The following is a 16,864-nucleotide window of genomic DNA, read 5'->3' on the forward strand; positions in this document are numbered from 1 at the left end:
CTTGCTGTAAGCTATAATAACTTATTTAGCGTGTTGTAAAAATCTCTGTGTGCCTAGGAGCCTTTTTTGTTTATAGCTCTGGAACTTGCAGGGTACTTTGCTTTGTAAAGGTGGAAGTTTTAAAAAAAGTTACTGCACTTGCTGTTCATCTTCTCGCTCATTTTTATCCCAGAGTTCAGTTTATTGCGTTAGGTTGGGATTGTCTAAATATTTTCTGCCCCTTTCATTTGAATAAAATGTGTCGTCATGTTGATTTGTGCTTTCTGTTCACTCAGAGTACCTTTGCCTATCAGGCTGCTGGCTAACATATCTCCTGCAGGTGGATGTAAAGAAAAACAGGCTGCATTTAGCTTGGAGTTGAATATATTTGCAGTAAACAATTTAAAATCATTATGTTGACTTACAGCACCGCAAAACCCTTCATCTGAGAGCTTTCATTTTGCTTTATTTTGTGCATTCCCTCACAGGGCTGTCTTGCTGTCAGGGCAATAAAAAGCTCGCAGAAATCCCCATTTCAGTATCGAAGCACTTGCCCAGAATATTAATAATCTGGTATTTACTACTCGAGCCTGCTTCCAGCTTGTTTTTCTCCATCCCGCTAGCTCTGCGGGCTGCGGGAGGGTATCGGGGCGTGGGGCTCCCTGTGGAAGCGGTTACCTTGGGTGATCCTGGGCAAGTAGGTCAGCAGTTTGTGTAACAGCACGGCTATTGTCGCTGTGCGGGATCGGCGCCCAGCGCTACCAAAGCCTGGGATGTTTACTGGGGATATCAGGCTCAGCCCCCAAAAAGCAAATTGTTCTCCAAAAGGCTGGTGCAGCAGCGGTGGCTCTCGGCCCTGCAGCCCCAGTTGGTTTGTCGTGGTCTTGTGAGTGTTTGGCAGCCCCTCTCCGGCACTGATCCAGTCCTGCCGTGTTCTGGGTGCTGTCACATCACATGCGGTGTCCCTGGTGCACTGCTATGGGTCCGGAGCATCCCATGAGGCACCGAGGAGCAGATGGGCAGGAGCTGCTGTGGCAGCAAGAAGCTCTTGACTTGTCGAGTACCCTTGGCATTAATGCCGATGTAATCCCGTTGTAGCATTTTGAGAAGTAATTTATGAAGATGTAATTGGGAAGGAATTGCAAAGGTGTAGGCAAAGACCAGCACAAATGCCTTTATTCGAGAAGAATGGGTGCTTTCAAACCTTCTTTCCCGTTGACAGCCATAGAAGGCTTTTAATTCCTACATGTCTTTAAGTGCCAGTTCACCGAGAAAGCTCCCAGGCTCACGCATGCAGCGTGTTAACGGGGGAGCTGCAGCGTGTGCGCTGACAGCCTTACAGCTGAAGGAAGGGCCACAGGAAAACACGGCCGTGGGCTTTGATCAGTAGCCATGCAAATACGACTGAAAGGAGAGCTGCCTGCACAAGCGATGCATTAGCAAAGCTTATTTTGCGTCACTGGAACTGCACTTTCCTTTTAGCAAAGCCTCCAATAGAATTAGCTGCTTGTGGTTACCATAGTTTTGTGCCTCAGGGACGTTTTCCTTCACGCTTTGGACTAAAAGGGTATCTGCTCCTAGGGCCAGCTCCTTCACTTCACTTCTGCAGGATTTTGAAAAAAGAGGAGATGAGAAATGCTCAAAGAGTGTGTCTGGAGGCAAGAAGTTGTGTGCTAAGCAGCCAAAGCTGGGGAAGCTGGGTTGCAGCAGCAGCTGGGATTGAGGAGAGGGTGGAAACGAGGGTCTTTTGTTCTGAGCTGCTGATTCTTCTGTGAGCCTGCTTTGCCAGGTTGCCCCCAAAATAAGGACTGTCGCGGTGGGTTGGAGCAGCTGCTTCGTCCCTCACACTCATCATCCTTTGATCAGCTCCTGATTGTCTGAGAGCCTGGGGCTGGGAGGTGCCAGTGCCATGGGTGTGCTTTGGGAGGGGAAAACCACACAAATCCTCTGTTTATCGGGATGTTGGAGAAGCACGGCTTTGGGGGCTTTGGATGTGAAGTTGGTGGGAGCAGGGAGACCTGCTGCAGTTCTCATTGCCTCTCAGTTTGGATTTTGTAAGGAAGAACGCCTTATAGAAAAGAGCATCCAGAAGCAGCAAGGAGATGGGATTTTGAGCTAGTCAGGACTTTTCCCCCTTCTTAGTAGCATCCAGTGTGGTTTTACGTTCCCTTTTTGCAGGCAAAAAGCAGTCTGTGCTATAAAATGCTTTTTGTCTATTTGCAGAAACATGCCAAGGGGCAGGATCTACTCAAGAAAGTCTGTGACCACCTCAATCTCCTGGAAGAAGACTACTTTGGTTTGGCCATATGGGACACACCAACCTCCAGGGTAAGAAGTTGCTGGTTTATGGTTTTCTGCACCTGAGTGGATTCAATTCTGTGCAAGGCTCTTCTCCATGGACGAGGTGGTGCATAAGCTGCTGATGCTCTTCTTCAAACTACTTTGATCCCATCCCCAGGAAAGGACTAAGAGGACTTTAAGAATAGGTTAGCCCTGCTTAGATGGCAGAAGGTGGACCTAAATGTTGACACGCTGCAGGGGGACTTGAGTCCTGGAGCCTGTGTTCACTGAAGGCATGCGGCTTGAGCAGGCAGCAGCAGTAAAACTGTGGTGGTTTGGGCATGGAGCAGTCATTGCACGTGCCTTAGGTGTTCGTTTAAAGTCTCTGCAGACTTGGAGTGTGGTCGCCAAAGAGGCTTTGGGTTTGCTTTCTCTTCCTTCTCTGACTTGCGACTGCCTTCCTCCTGCTTCGGTAACAAATCTGGGACTTGAAATTCATTCTGGATTTATTTTACCCTGGGTGGCCTCCTCCTCCAGTACAGCGCCAGCAAATGTTGCCATTCTTAATAATGACTGGTTTGGGGGATTCTCTGGGTGGTAATACTGCACTGCACTGGTAGCTTTAGCACCTTTATAATGGGAACACAGGCAGGGGAGTGGGAGTGAATCAAGGCTTAAAATGTGCAGCGAGTGAGCTCGTAGCAGCTGCTGGCTCCCAACATGGATTCAGCTTCTGCTGCCTGCGTGCCAGCCAAAGGCAGGCACTCGGAGGACTTCTGGGCTGAGATTTGGGGCTTGGGTTGTTCTTTTTTGTTTTGTTTTGTATAGAAGATTCTCAACTGGAAAACACGAATGTAAGGGCAGTGGTGAGTTTCAGCAGCAAAGTGTACATCCCTTTTCTACGACTATTTTGCCCTTGAAAAGGGAGAGCATGGCAGGAGGAGTGCTGAGTGCCAGCTGACTGCCCTGGCACTGGTGTCAGCGTTTGTAGGGTTTGGTTCTGAACCGAGGCATTGCCCTGCAAAAGCAGAACACGTGCAGCTCTTCATACCAAAACTCTTACTCATAGGGTTTTAGTTTAAGAGCTTTGTTTGGTTAGACCTGAGCAGTGTCTTATCTTTTAAACCCCTGGTTATGCTTTAACTCGAGCAATTACTCAAGCTCTGTTTAATGAAGCTAGCCAAAAGTGTGCGAAATTGAAAACAAGGGGCCACCTTCATCTCCTCTAGACCAGCTGTGTTGGTCCACACTCTGACAATTCACCTATAGCTTCGCTTATGGGCAAGGTTACAGTGGCAGCAATATATATTAGTCGTTAAAAGGCTCAATAATTGAAAGTATGGATTTTTAATTCAGGCAAAACACGGCTCGATTTGTCCTGTTTGTGCTGGGGGCAGCGTGCTGCCGCATCTCCCGGAGCCGTGTGCCTCCGATCGCTTGCAGGAGCGCCGCGATTCTTCTGAAGGCAGACACGTGCACTTCCTTTGCCCCCGCTTGACGTGAGCTGAGAGGCCGTGCAGCTTTTTAACCGTAGAGACTGAAAACAGATAGTTCTGTCAGGTTTGTGTGTCAGAGCCAGGAGAGGAGGAAGGAAAAGAGCTGTGCATGGGGTTAGCTCCAGTGCAGAGTAAGCTGCTCGCCTGGAGACTGTTTTGTTGTGATGGGGGAAAACACTGTGGGGTTTTCTGTTGTTTTTTTTTTTCCTTTTTTTAATCTTTCTGGTTACATGTCATTGAACTTGAAAACCTCAAGCTCCACCTCTCTCTGTAACTTCAAAACCCTGACACTGAATTACCGAGTGGCTGGTAGAAATGATCGTGATAGGAAGTCAACAGAGGAGCTTCTGCAGCTGCGCTGAGCAGGCAGGGAGATGCACGTCTATGTTCATGGGCAGGGAGAGGTTGTGTGCAGGTTTTCCCTTACTTAGGCAATAAACCTTCCTGCGGACAGGCAATCCAAGCAGGAATTACAGAGGGTGAAAGTGGAAAGAGCAGCTGCTTGGCACTGAAGCAGTCGTGGTACCAGTATGTGCATCGAGATGCTCTGCTTAAAAGAGTGGCTGTGACTGGAAAGCAAGCGGGCCTGATACGTCTACCTTTCAGATGGATTTCCTATCACTGGTTTTATAGGTTAGAGGAGCAAGCACATAAAAAGATAAGATTACGTCTAAGTATCGCTGTCTCACTGCCATCAAGCTGAATGTCCTTCTAGTCAGGAAAGATTAGCTGGGAGGATTCAGTGTGTCAGTTCTTTCACCTCAGGAGACCTGGATGTCCAAATCCTGTTCAGACCTCACAAAAATGACCATGATGGTTGCCTGTAGCCTCTCCAGGAGGGCTGAGAGCATCGTTCCAGCCCCTCTTGGGGGGAAATTGTGGCCTCTGCAAAGGACAGGCTCAGCCTTGGTGTGCCAGGAGTTGCTCTGACTGTGCTGGCAAAAACAGGAGTGGTTTTCTGAGGCTTATGTTGCACCAGCATCCCACAGACGCCCAAATTACAGAGGGGGGAAAAAAGGATGCATTTCTAAATTTGTAGCTGAGATAATTACTAGAAACTTGAGTCATACTTAAAAGAGATTAAGTTTATGTCACGCTCCCCAGCTACTGGATGTTTTCACTCCTGTTTCAGCAGTTAGGTTGTTAAAGAACGTAGCTAATAATAGAAAGTCTTGGTTACCCTTGTTCTGAGTAGGGCAAGTATGTGGATAGGGTGCCTAAAATGAAGGCGTATGTCCAATTTGTCTGGTTTTAAAGGTCTTTGAGAAAAAATGTGTTGCACAAGTGCCCCTCTTGGCTGGATGTGGCTGAGACCATGCCCGCTGGTATGTGCTTGCTGCCTTTTATGCTGCAATATTTGTAAAAGTAGGATCTGACAGGGCAGAATATGCTGGGCAGAGTTCCCTTGGATGCTGTTGCTTTGTTGTCAGGAGCCGCCATAAATTCCTTCATTTAAATCCTTTTCTGTAAAGAGCATCCGTGTGGTGTGGGATGCTCATCAGCTGTGTGTGCTGAGCCTCTGAATTAATAGGGTCACCTCGATGGAGAGGACAGCTTCAAATTGGACTCCAGATCCTTGTTCCTCTCCCACGAGTACTTCGTACGTGAGGGATTGGAAATATGCACAGGGACCGCAGACTGGAGTAAAAGTTTCAGAAAATGCTGTATATCTTCAGTTTCCATGGCTGCATTTATGTCAAACGTTGTCGCCTTGCTGTATTTTTAGCAAGTTGCAGTTTGCTGTGGTGTTTCTGTAACGTCTGTTAAACTGTGAATGTTTTTATCCTCTTACAGACATGGCTGGATCCTGCCAAAGAAATAAAAAAACAGGTTCATGGTAAGTAGATCAAATTTATCATGTGGGTGTGTGTGGCTTCTCTCCCTTCCCTGAGTGTGTGTGGTTCTGGGCGCAGTCCTGAGTGCCCAGGGATCGGTGAGGGTTCAAGTCAGGGTGTCTGGCAGGGATCAGCTCAAGTTCAAGCAGTCTGTGCTTCCTTTCTCTTTTTCTTCGGTACTTGGTGATGCTCTAGAATTAAGGAAAAGTGTGATTTCCTTGCAAAAACACAGCCAGGGATGTGTTCGTCCTGTGCAAAGCCATGCTGTCCTCACTACCATGCAGCACTGAAATGGGATGGGAAAGTAGATGTCAGTGGGCACCATTTAAAGCCAAAAGGAGCTGGGGAGAGCCTGAGCAAAGTTGCCTGCTGGAGCAAGGTTTCGTGGACTCCGAGGCTGTTTCGGAGCCCAAATCAGGGTACTGGAATGATAAACAAAGGGCTCGAGTAGTATCAGGACAAATGCCAGATGCTCTCTGGAGTATTTTAAGTTCTGCTACCACTGAATTAGTTCAAGACGAGGGCAGTGTCAAAGTTAAATAAACTCCAGAGGCTTTTGTTTTGTTTCAGGAACAAGTCTAAGGTCTGACAGCCTCACGAGTCAAACGCTGCTCTCTGTACGCGTGGTGGGGGCGCAGGACGAGGCGTGTCAGCACTGCCCGGGGGGGAAATGGTGCAGGGCTGTGGAGTAGGAAAAGTTCCTGCTTTTATCAGCTTCTCTTTGAGTCAATAACAGGATGTGTGTAAAGGGCAGGAGCTGCTCCTGCCTTGCAGTGCAGTGCAGGTAAAATTCAGCAAATATGGGTAACAAACAACCTGCTGTACGATCCATCCCTGTGAGATGCTTTAAATGGCACGTTACTGGAGTTTACTTGAAGAAGTCGTGTTGGTGTACATGTACAGGGAGCCAGTCTCTGCGTCTCCCTTGCAATGCACAGGAAAACTCTGCTACCTAAGCTGTCTTCTTGAAATAACTTGTGTTGAACTCTGTATAATGAAGGCAAGGTGCCTTGTGTTCAATGCCATTTGCGGTGTTGCCTAAGAAGTAAATCCATAAATGGTGTGGTTGCGATTTTGATAAATCCCTTAGCAAGTTAACAGCAAGGGTATCTTGGCTTTCTGACATAAATATTTTGAACTACACTGCTAAAGGACACAGCAGGGGAGAGCTGCGACTGAAAATTAGTTCTGGAGTGCTTAATGGGTCTGCCAGGATGATTTTCTGTGGCTAAACATGATTATTCTTTTCGAGGAAGAGAGGGAGCCTTGGCTCGAACTCTTCAGAAAGAGTTAAGGATTAACTGTTAAGAAAGATAAAAAATTTGGTAGCTTTACTGTCCTGCTTAAAAGAGGAGGCAGGGGGCATTTCCACCGTAGGCAAGCAATTCTCATCTGGCTGTTCCTACACCAGCATGCGATGTACACGCACACTATTAAATATTAGTCCCAAAGCTGCACTTGTGTGGTTGCTGTGTGGGGTGATGGAGAGCTGCATTTTAGGTACGCATGACAGTGTACACAAGTAAGTCGTGCGGTGTCTTACATAGCTAGGCAGAGGCTAACCATACCACAAATAATGTCTATTGTAGATACAATTAAGGGAGCCCTCGCTCCATTTAAAGTGTGCAGCATTGCTGCACGAGGTTTGCAGCAAGCTTCATTGGAGTATTTAGGTCTCGACTTGTCAAGCTCTTCCTGTCGCAGCGCTCACTGTTTCTTCCAGAGACTGATGCTTGCATTGTGCTGAGGTTCAGCTGTGGTCCAACCACACGACCACAGCGCATTAGGCTGTTGAGTGGATTAGCACATCTGTTCCTTACGAGAAATTTGAAAATTGGGTCAAGTGATAAAATACCAATTCATTAACCTATGGCACATGTCCGACCTCTCTTCGTGAATCTTTTTTTTTAATCAGTGAAAAAATATTTGAGTGAGTTAGCCTCTTAGCAATGAATTTATTTCTTTTTCCACAAGTTGTGACATCTTTCACGTGTACTTGTCTGCCCTGCTTTGTTTGTTCGTGCGTGTTTCCTAGCTCTTGTAAATGAAATCATGTCTTACACCGCCTGCTTAAGCAGCAGCGAGCAGTGTGAGTGAGCAGCATTAAAAATCGTATTATCATCTCATAGCTGCCTATCGTGAAGCTGTTCTGGTGGGCTTATTTTTCTCCAAATTTTCTTTGTAATTTCAGGAGGCCCCTGGGATTTTACCTTCAATGTCAAGTTTTATCCACCAGATCCCGCACAACTGACAGAGGATATAACGAGGTGAGTTCCCTGCTAATTGTGCTACCAGATAGTGAGCTTACCGAGCAAAGCAGTGAGCAGTTTTGGGAAACCACAGGAACTGGATGATTGAGTAGAAATTGTTAATACTGAAGTGTTATTTTGTCCTTCAACAAGATGATCAATGTCTTGAGGAACTGTCGGGAGGGGTTACTGTTGTTTGGTTTTAGTGGTCCTGTGTGTGGGAATATTCCCTCTCTTCACTGAAGTCCACATGCATAAAGCAGTGCCGTTGATGATCCTGGCACATGTATATTTGAATAGAAAAGTACACTTCTATTCTAAAATAATTTCTTCTGATAGTAAGTGTCCTCTGCTTCTTTTCCAGAGCAGAGGTGACCTTAGGTCCTTCTATCCTCCATGCTCTTGACTGTGTGAATGTTGCCCCATAATTAAAAATACATGTTAGAAACAAACATCATGCTTCATTCATTAGTAGTATAAAAAAAGATGTTCAGTGCTCGGGAACAAGTTTCTTAAGGTCATTATATTCTCTGTTAATAGCGTTTTTGTTTTATTCCCCAAAGGTATTACTTGTGTCTTCAGCTTCGACAAGACATCGTTACGGGGCGGCTGCCTTGTTCCTTTGCGACTTTGGCTCTGCTGGGCTCGTACACAGTCCAGTCCGAGTTGGGAGACTATGACCCTGATCTACACAGCGCAGATTATATCAGTGAATTTAAACTGGCCCCAAACCAGACTAAAGAGCTTGAAGAGAAGGTTATGGAACTTCATAAAACATACAGGTAAGGTACAGTGGCTGGTGAATTCATTTGTGCATGGCAGCATGAAGGCAGCAGGTGGAATAATGGGACTTTCTGGTATTTTTCCTACCTCTGCTCTATGGTTTTGGTTTCATGCTGCACCAATTTTTATGGCAGCAACAGAAGCTTTAGCAGTAAGGTGTGAATTTTCAGTTACTGAAAAAATCAGCTAATCTAAAAAGATCTAATATTTTAAAGTTACAGCAGAATCCTTCCAGTGTATGGGATTCTTTCTTCCTGCTTGAAGAAGAAACTATGCTTTTCATTTAGTTTTTTTTAACAGGTGCCCCATGTGGGTGCTTCTTCTCAACAATATCCATGAAAGTGGGCTTTACTTCATGTGAAAAGTTTGCTTCTTTCAACCTTGTTCTTTGTCTTTTTTTTTCTGCTTTGGGATTTATTTTGGATTTTTTTTTTTGGATTTTTGAAATTATATTTTTTTTGGATTGTAGTCTGGTTGGAACAGATCCTGTCTCTCTGTGTAGCCTGCAGCATGTTTGGGGTTTTCTGCCGCCTGTTATTAAGTAGTGTGTTATAATGTGGAAGTATTCCAGATAATGCTTGAGGTATAAAGCTGCAGCTAGGCTCTCCTCCTCATGTTTCTGAGTGCAGCAGTGATCTGGGCAGATGTGTCTTGTTCTGGTGAGGTTGGAAGATTCCTGTGAGTCCTTCTGATACGAGATTTGAGAGTCATAACAGCAGAACCTCTTCGTCATCTTATTTTGAGCTTGTTTTTCTAGATGCTCTCTAGATGCTTTGATCGCAGAAGCTCTGCAGAGCGCTGTGCTTAGTGACATGGAGAGCATCCGTGGCCAGCAAGCAGCTTCTGCACAGTTCAGAGTTCACAGTTCAGATCAGTACGTTTGGGCTTTGGGGGAAAAAAGCCCATAAAACTGCTCCCAGATACTGAGGCCTTGTGGAGCCCCTTGACCTGTGGAAAGCTGCTGGCTAATAACGAGAGCAGAGCAGAGCAGAGACCTTCTTGCAGGCACATGGAAGCTAATAACCTAAGTGCAGCACTAGAGGGTGGACGGACGCCCCTGGCTGTTACCAAAGCTACAATTAACACCTCACTCAACCCCGCAAATCGATACTCTAAATTGATTCCCCTCCATTTGCACTGAGAGGAGAGGAAATGAGGGAAAATAAGTACTGGGCCACTGACAGGCTTCATGACTTGAAGTCAAAGGCCGTCAGCTGTCCTGGAAGTGGCAGATCGCATTGCTGAATTATTCATGGCTGCATTACAAGGCTGCTTCACAGTATGGGATGTAGATTTATTTAATGAACTGGTGTGTGCAGGAGGAAGGTTATAATCTGTCCCCGTTTCATTTCTCATCCATATTCTAACGTTAAACTGTCCAGTGGAAAACTTACCTGCTGAGCTATGCTCTGTCTCTTGCTGCTTTATTTGCAAAGCACAAAGCGTGTGCTGGAGATGGTCACTGCTCTCAGGTCTTGCACAGGGGATCGTCCTCACTGTGCTCATTGTCCAGCACCACTAAATACCTCTATTTACATTGCCCACGAGATGTATGCGGGTGTTCAGTAAGAAAGATATCAAAGCAGCGAACAAAATGAAATGTATGCAACTGAATACTCCCCCAGCAGAGCTGTTAGAGGCACCTTGCACAACAGAAACTTATTAACAAGGGCGCTTCAATAACACCGATAATAGCCTCCATTATCGGGATGTTTCTCTTAAGGGAGGTTCTGATGTGTTGCCTCTCCTGCAGACAGGGTACCATCTGTTCCCAGAAAACGTCTCATTCATCTAGTCTGCCCCAGCAGGGATCTCTGCTAAGTGATTTCAGCTGTCCTTGCCTTTCGTTTGGAGAACAATAGCTGGGTTTGGGAAGGTCTCAAGGCGGTACTTCTAGGTGCACAGTATGTGTCACCCTTTGCCTTCAGCTTAATTGGTGTTTCTTCCACAGCATCAAGTTTTGTACCCTGCACTTCCTCGCCACATAGCTTGCTTTCAAGTTTGGTGTCTGTAGTGCTCCGCAGAAACACAGTGCATCTGTTCATGAGGATGTCTCAAAGCACAAATTTGTGCATTCTGAGTAACTTAATAATTAATCATCTGGGCACAGATTTGTTTGTGTTCAAAGCAAAAGATCTAACAAGTAAATGGTTCTGTGAAGTCTGATGTGTCCCCTCTTAACTCTCCATTTGTGAGAATACCAAGCCCTTCCTCTCTTTCCCCAGATCCATGACTCCAGCCCAAGCAGATCTGGAATTTCTTGAGAATGCAAAAAAGCTGTCCATGTACGGAGTTGACCTTCACCAAGCCAAGGTGAGAATCAGTGTGTGTGCACCAACTGTAGATCTTGTAAATTGACTGTTCTTCCCTTGTTAGGAGCAAGTTTACCCATTTCAGGAAGCTCCCTTTGAAGGATATAGGAAGTAAGCTGGCTACTGTTACAAAAGCATAGACACACAAAAGAAATGCTCCAGGCATTGTTGCAAGCATTGTAAGAGAAATGATTCTTCCTGATTACTCATTATTTAAATATTATAGGAAGCTTAACAAAGCTGCTGATGTACACGGGTCCTTGCTCTGAGGAGCCTGCAAGGTGAGCTGCTCCCTGTGAGGTGAGCTGCTGCTCTCAGAGAAATGCAGGGTAGGCTCTAGGCACAGCCCCTTGAGCAAACAGCATCGCAGAAGGGAGGAGGCCGTAAGAAGAAACGTGAAGGAAAAGCAAGTCTGGCCCTGGCTGCATAAGGAGCTGAAAATGGAAGTCTGGGAGGTGGGGGGATGAATTAAGAGCCTCAAGGAAAGACAAAATAATTTGGAGTAATTTGGAGGATAGACATTGACCTGAAACTTGTAACCCTGACACTGGTCTCCGCTTAAATCTTCACTTTCTTTCTCAGGACTTGGAAGGAGTGGATATCACTCTGGGAGTCTGTTCCAGTGGCCTTCTTGTTTACAAAGATAAGCTGAGAATCAACCGCTTTCCTTGGCCCAAAGTCCTGAAGATTTCCTACAAACGCAGCAGCTTCTTTATTAAGATTCGGCCAGGGGAGGTACGTTGTGACTTCCTTGGGCTGTTTTGTTCAACTACTTTCTGATTATCGCCAACTAAAAAAACTGGAAGGTAGCAAGCTTTCTGCTGAGTGGGCATTTTACACTCTCCTGTGTTTCTGATCTTGACTTGGTTGTAAGTTCTGCTCTTCAAGTAGAGTGCAGTGACTTTGCTGAAGCGCTAAAAGAAACGGTGGAAGCTTTAAGGTGTCATCCAGCACCACCTCCTGGCACAGTGTGGTATTCCCACATCCAGGCTGAAAGCAGTTCCCAGCTGAAATTGATAGAGGACTTCCTCCTTTTTTGGAAACCTGGCAATTCAAAGGCTTTTTGTCTCACATTCACTTAAAAACAACAACAACAAGGAAGCAAATACACATCCCTTTTCCCTTAGCCTGCCTCAGACAGAGGAGAGGGGAGGTGGCTGAGAGGCAGCCATGGCAAAGCAGCCAGGCTGCTGCTGGAAGTGCTTCCTGGAGGCTGGGGCCATGGCTCTCTGCTCACGCCTCCTGCAGCAGGTGCCTGGGTCTGTAGTACAGCAGTGGAGAGTGCGCAAATTTGTGCCTGGGCGCTTGGAGAGAGGCTGCAGTGTGGGTCTGCCTCTTTCCTCCTTCCCTTCCTCCTCGTGCTTCAACTGCCACAGCCCATGGAGCGAGCACAGGGCTCTTGGCCAAGAGCTGCAGGCAGGGCAGGTCAGTGGGCTGGGGACCTTGCTTCTTGCCACATTTACTTCTTGCTAAACCTAAATAACTTGTGTTTCCTGCAGCAAGAACAGTATGAAAGTACAATTGGATTCAAGCTACCGAGTTACCGGGCAGCAAAGAAGCTGTGGAAAGTTTGTGTTGAGCATCACACGTTTTTCAGGTGAGTTTTCTAAACAGCAGGCTTGTCTTTGTCAGTGTTGACTAACTAATGCTGTAGTGGAGCAGCTGAAAATGAACACTCCTTCAGTGTTCTTAGGGTTCAGCAACAAGTGGAGTGAAATGATTGCAGGGAAATTGTTTGTTGCAATAAATTTCTAGGCAGCTTCCACGTGAGGTCTTCTGTCTTACATAGATGTGGTGTTTATTGTTAGTATGTGTTGTTTCGTTAATTGAGCATATGCAGAGACTGCTTTAAAATTAAAATAATACAAATGTATTTTAATTTCCCTTTACGTGCTGCTTCCTAGATCTGGAGGCATGCTTTTAAAACATGTGTATGTGGTTTTCAGGCTGACTTCCACCGAGGCGATCCCCAAGAGCAGGTTCCTGGCACTGGGCTCCAAGTTCCGCTACAGCGGCCGGACGCAGGCGCAGACCAGGCAGGCGAGCGCCATGATCGACAGACCCGCGCCCCAGTTTGAGAGGACAGCGAGCAAGCGGGCCTCCAGGAGCCTCGATGGAGGTTGGTGCCTGGCGCTTCGTCGCTTTCCAGCAGCATCCTGGCTGGATCCAGCACGATGCTGTTCACTTGCTGTGTGTCTGACTCTTGCTTTGATGAGAGGTGAAAGGTGATTTAGTGGATTTAGAGTTTTGACTACTTTGAAAACTCTTAGGTACTATTTAAATACTACTAGATTCCCTTCTTTATTTAAAAAAGAAAAAAAGCGTAACTTTTCACTTTAATACCTGGATATAAAAGATAAACCAAATAGTAGTACCACCAAGAAGTGGCTGACAAAAAAGATGCATGGATGTAGGTGGGTGTTGAAGGCTTATTGCAAAGTTCTGGTATTTCCTCGTTCAACCTCAGCACGTTTTCCTCTTAGCAAATGAGGAATTATCCTATACTAGGATGTTTGTTTAATGTAGCTTCTTAAATTACATTATTTGCCTCGATGGGGAGAGTTTTGCCACTGCTGTTTGAAACTTTGTTGGTGTCTGTTAAAGGGATGCTAATACTGGAGTTTGTGGCACATCGATTAGGTGGGCTCTTCCCTGACATTTCCAAACAGTAGCAGCAGACTAGAGGAGGTGGGGTGTGAAAGGGGGAGTGCGTGAGTTTGTTGCCCGTGAGCTGGGTTGTGGGGTGCTTGTAAAATCAGGACCCGGGGCTGCACTCCCATACCTGAATGTCAGAGCATGGAAAGAGCAACCTGTGAATGTAACGCTTCTGTCCCGGTTGAAGTCTGCAGCCTTTCTCCATCTGCTGTGTGGGCAGTTGTTAACATGTGCGCCATTTCTTCAGCTAAACGTGCGACTCAAAAAGTTGAGTTCAGAGCCGTAGAGGAAGAGAAGCAGGAGGAGGTGGTGGTGGTTGAGGTTCCTGAACCAAAACCCGCGGATCAGTTCCCAGAGAAGCCAGGTATAGCGGTGGTGGCTACAAATCTCTGCAGCGCCTTTCCTATCCTTTCCCCACTGAGACGCCTTTACATGCTTGTTCCTGACAACTCTGAAAAGTTTCACCAAACCTGGCGGCTTTCTTTTTCGTTTCTTTGCAAGAAGAGTTTCGCAGTCAGAGGATGGGCAGCTCTGGGAGTCTGGAGACTTGTTAAATTTCTGCCTTGCACCTGGCTGGACAGTAATTTGGGGAGGTGGGGGAATGTTTAGGATGTACTGGCACTTAAGACCTGTCTCCTTATTAAATTTTGGTAGTTTTATAAATGTGGATTAGAAAACTTCAAAGTTCTTTACCTGTGATCCTGAAACTTCTTGTAAAGCTTCTGAAAGACTTCATCCCTGGAACTGCTTGCAATTTTTAAGCCTATTTTGGTTTCTGTTGGTGGTTTTGAGAAATGCCTTCCATTTTGCTACATGGAGCCTAGATTTCTCTTAAGATAGGTATTACTATAAATATTAATGCCCTCTAAACAGAGGTTTGTAGGTACAACAGTATATTTGAATATTAATGAGTGTATCATAGCAGTAGTGGTGTCAAATACTTACTTTCTTCCTCACATAAATAGGGAATGCCTGTGCTGCGTTAGGACTGGAGATAATTCATATGCAAATGCATTGTGTGCTTTTCTACTTCCCTTCTTCTACCTTGAAGATTTTACAGTGTGCTTTTGACATCACTGCTTTTCTGGTCTGAAATCTAGATCAAGGTTTCCTCGAGTGACGTGACTGACTCCTCTACCTCTGTCTCCCTCTCTATTCCTACTAGTCAGCATAGCCTGGCAGTGAAAACCCATTGCTGTAAAAGCAGAAGACGGAGAGTTAAGATTTAAGACCCCAGGACAGATGGCTGCATGTTCTTAACTTTCAGATTTGAGAGCTGGGAGCGAGCGAGGTGCTCGAGACCAGTTTTCCTGTCCCCCCATAGCTCAGCTCTGTCCCTGCCTAGGAAAGAAGCTCACAAAGCTTTTTCACGTTGCTTTTAACTCTCACCTAATCCACTGTTGGGACTGGCAGTGCTAGAAGGACTGACAGACAGTTGCACTGTGGAGAATTATTTCTAATCAACCTGGTTTAGAAACTCGTTGCTGTTCTCAGGTGCTGCCTGGTTGAGGAATCTGAGCTGTGTCCTGTGCTGCGGTGACTGTTGTGTCCGCGCCGGTCTCCAGACGCTTTACTAATGCATGCAAAACTCTTTCTAGCCAAGCACATGCTTGAAAATTTTGAAATGAAACCCATTGCAGAGGAGGAAGAGGAGGAGGAGGAGAAGGTAGAGGTGGCTCAGGTTCCCGTTGCCAAGCCAAAGCCGCCAGAACCGTTGCAGAAGCGGTCAGGTACAGCCGCAGCAGCGCGGTGTCGGCTGCCCGCGCCGCAGCCTGCGGGGTTGAAGTGGTTGAAGTGCTGTAGGACAGAGGCTGCGTTGTTTGCAGTGGTGTTAATGCCATTAAAATCGCAGGGTAGCTTTTGCAGGTGTGCTGGACCCTGCCGCTGTAACCCTCGAGTGTTTCTTACCAGGGTTTGCCTCTGCGTGAAATGCGAGTGGAGTGTCGTGCGGTGGCTTGGCTGTGTGCTGGAATTAATGGCAGCTGTGTGTGTTGGCCTTCTAATGCTCCCGTGTCACTGTCCCTAAAAATCAGGCTGTGGGGGTTACCTCCATGCTGCTCCTCCCCAGCTGGGTTTTCTTTCAGCAGCTTCACAGCTACGCCCCCGTCATAACTCGAAGCAGGGTCGGTCGTTTCAGAAAGAGGAGACTGAAGGTGTGGAGGGGGTAACTGCGAACTTCACCTGGTTTTGTGAATATTACAGCAAATACCGAACCAGTCCTCGCACTTTGTACTTGCTACAGCAGAGCAAACAGCAGCGACTGTGTTAGCCCTGAACCTGAGCACGTCTAAGAGTCTCCTACTGCTGCCACCCCTTCTTCTTACTCACCTCCTTCACCCTTTTTCCTCCTCTTGACGCTTCCCTTCCAATATGTACCATTTTCTTGGCCAGGATGATAAAGATCAATATTTTAAGTCGTGTACTTTGGAGTAGTGCTTTGTACCATGTTTAAATCCAGAGCAGCATATCAGAAGAGCTAGAGGCAGTTAATCAGGTAAACCTAACCAGAGTAACGCAGTTCTGGACAGACACAGCTCATCGTTGAATGGCAAAGGAAAAGCCCGGTGCCTTTTATCATTTTTGCTGTGTCTCGATGCTCTGAAGCACTGTGAAAGAAGCACAAGTCCCTAAAGAGAGGCGGCCGTGCAGATTTACTGCTGGCAGTATTTCCCTTTCTGTTTGGTCTTCAAGGTGCCATTTTAACATACACAAAACATTTTTAGCCAAATGTGTTCTTGGCAATGTTGAGATAAGCCCAGTTGAAGAAGAAGAAGAAAAATTGGTGGTGATGAGAGAATTAGAGCAGGTCCTGCAGGAGCCGGATACCACCGCGACGGCTCTTCCCACCCGTATGGTTTGTGTGTCGTCGTTCTAAGCCTGACCGTGTCTGCCATGTCACAGCCCCTGCGTACAACCTCTCCGGCAGCTGTCACCGCTTCTGGGGCATAAATAACACCAAGACACTGGGCCATTTGCCTTTGAAAGGATAACAAAATACCTGGCGCATGGAAATGAGCTGTCGTGCTGAAGAATGGCAGAGAGGGTGCAGGGAGTGGCGGTGGCTTGGGCTTCTAGTGTGGATTTGCAGCAAGACCCAGTCTCCAGGAGTTTGTTTTAGAAGTGGAATTTTGGTCTCTGACAAATCAGGGTCTTGCTTTTTTGACTGTCTTGCAAGTTTTTGACCACATGGATACCTGATTCCGTACACTTTTTAGACACCCAGATGAGATGCAGTTATCTGCTCAGTGAAAGGTGAAATGGCAACTCTCATCGAG

General features: G+C 46.4%; 1 protein-coding gene across 1 annotated transcript in view; it reads left to right on the forward strand.

Moving 5' to 3' along the window:
• The window catches only part of EPB41 (erythrocyte membrane protein band 4.1), a 61,867-nt gene that overhangs the window by 16,183 nt on the left and 28,820 nt on the right, over positions 1-16,864 (forward strand). Inside the window, 11 exon segments of the mRNA XM_040535205.1 lie at positions 2,203-2,307; positions 5,550-5,592; positions 7,782-7,857; positions 8,403-8,621; positions 10,848-10,935; positions 11,517-11,669; positions 12,434-12,531; positions 12,881-13,053; positions 13,837-13,953; positions 15,188-15,319; positions 16,313-16,408. Of these exon segments, the coding sequence (XP_040391139.1) occupies positions 2,203-2,307; positions 5,550-5,592; positions 7,782-7,857; positions 8,403-8,621; positions 10,848-10,935; positions 11,517-11,669; positions 12,434-12,531; positions 12,881-13,053; positions 13,837-13,953; positions 15,188-15,319; positions 16,313-16,408 (1,300 nt within the window).

This window comes from Cygnus olor, chromosome 23, assembly GCF_009769625.2.
Source record: "Cygnus olor isolate bCygOlo1 chromosome 23, bCygOlo1.pri.v2, whole genome shotgun sequence".
In the NCBI taxonomy this organism is placed as follows: domain Eukaryota; kingdom Metazoa; phylum Chordata; class Aves; order Anseriformes; family Anatidae; genus Cygnus; species Cygnus olor.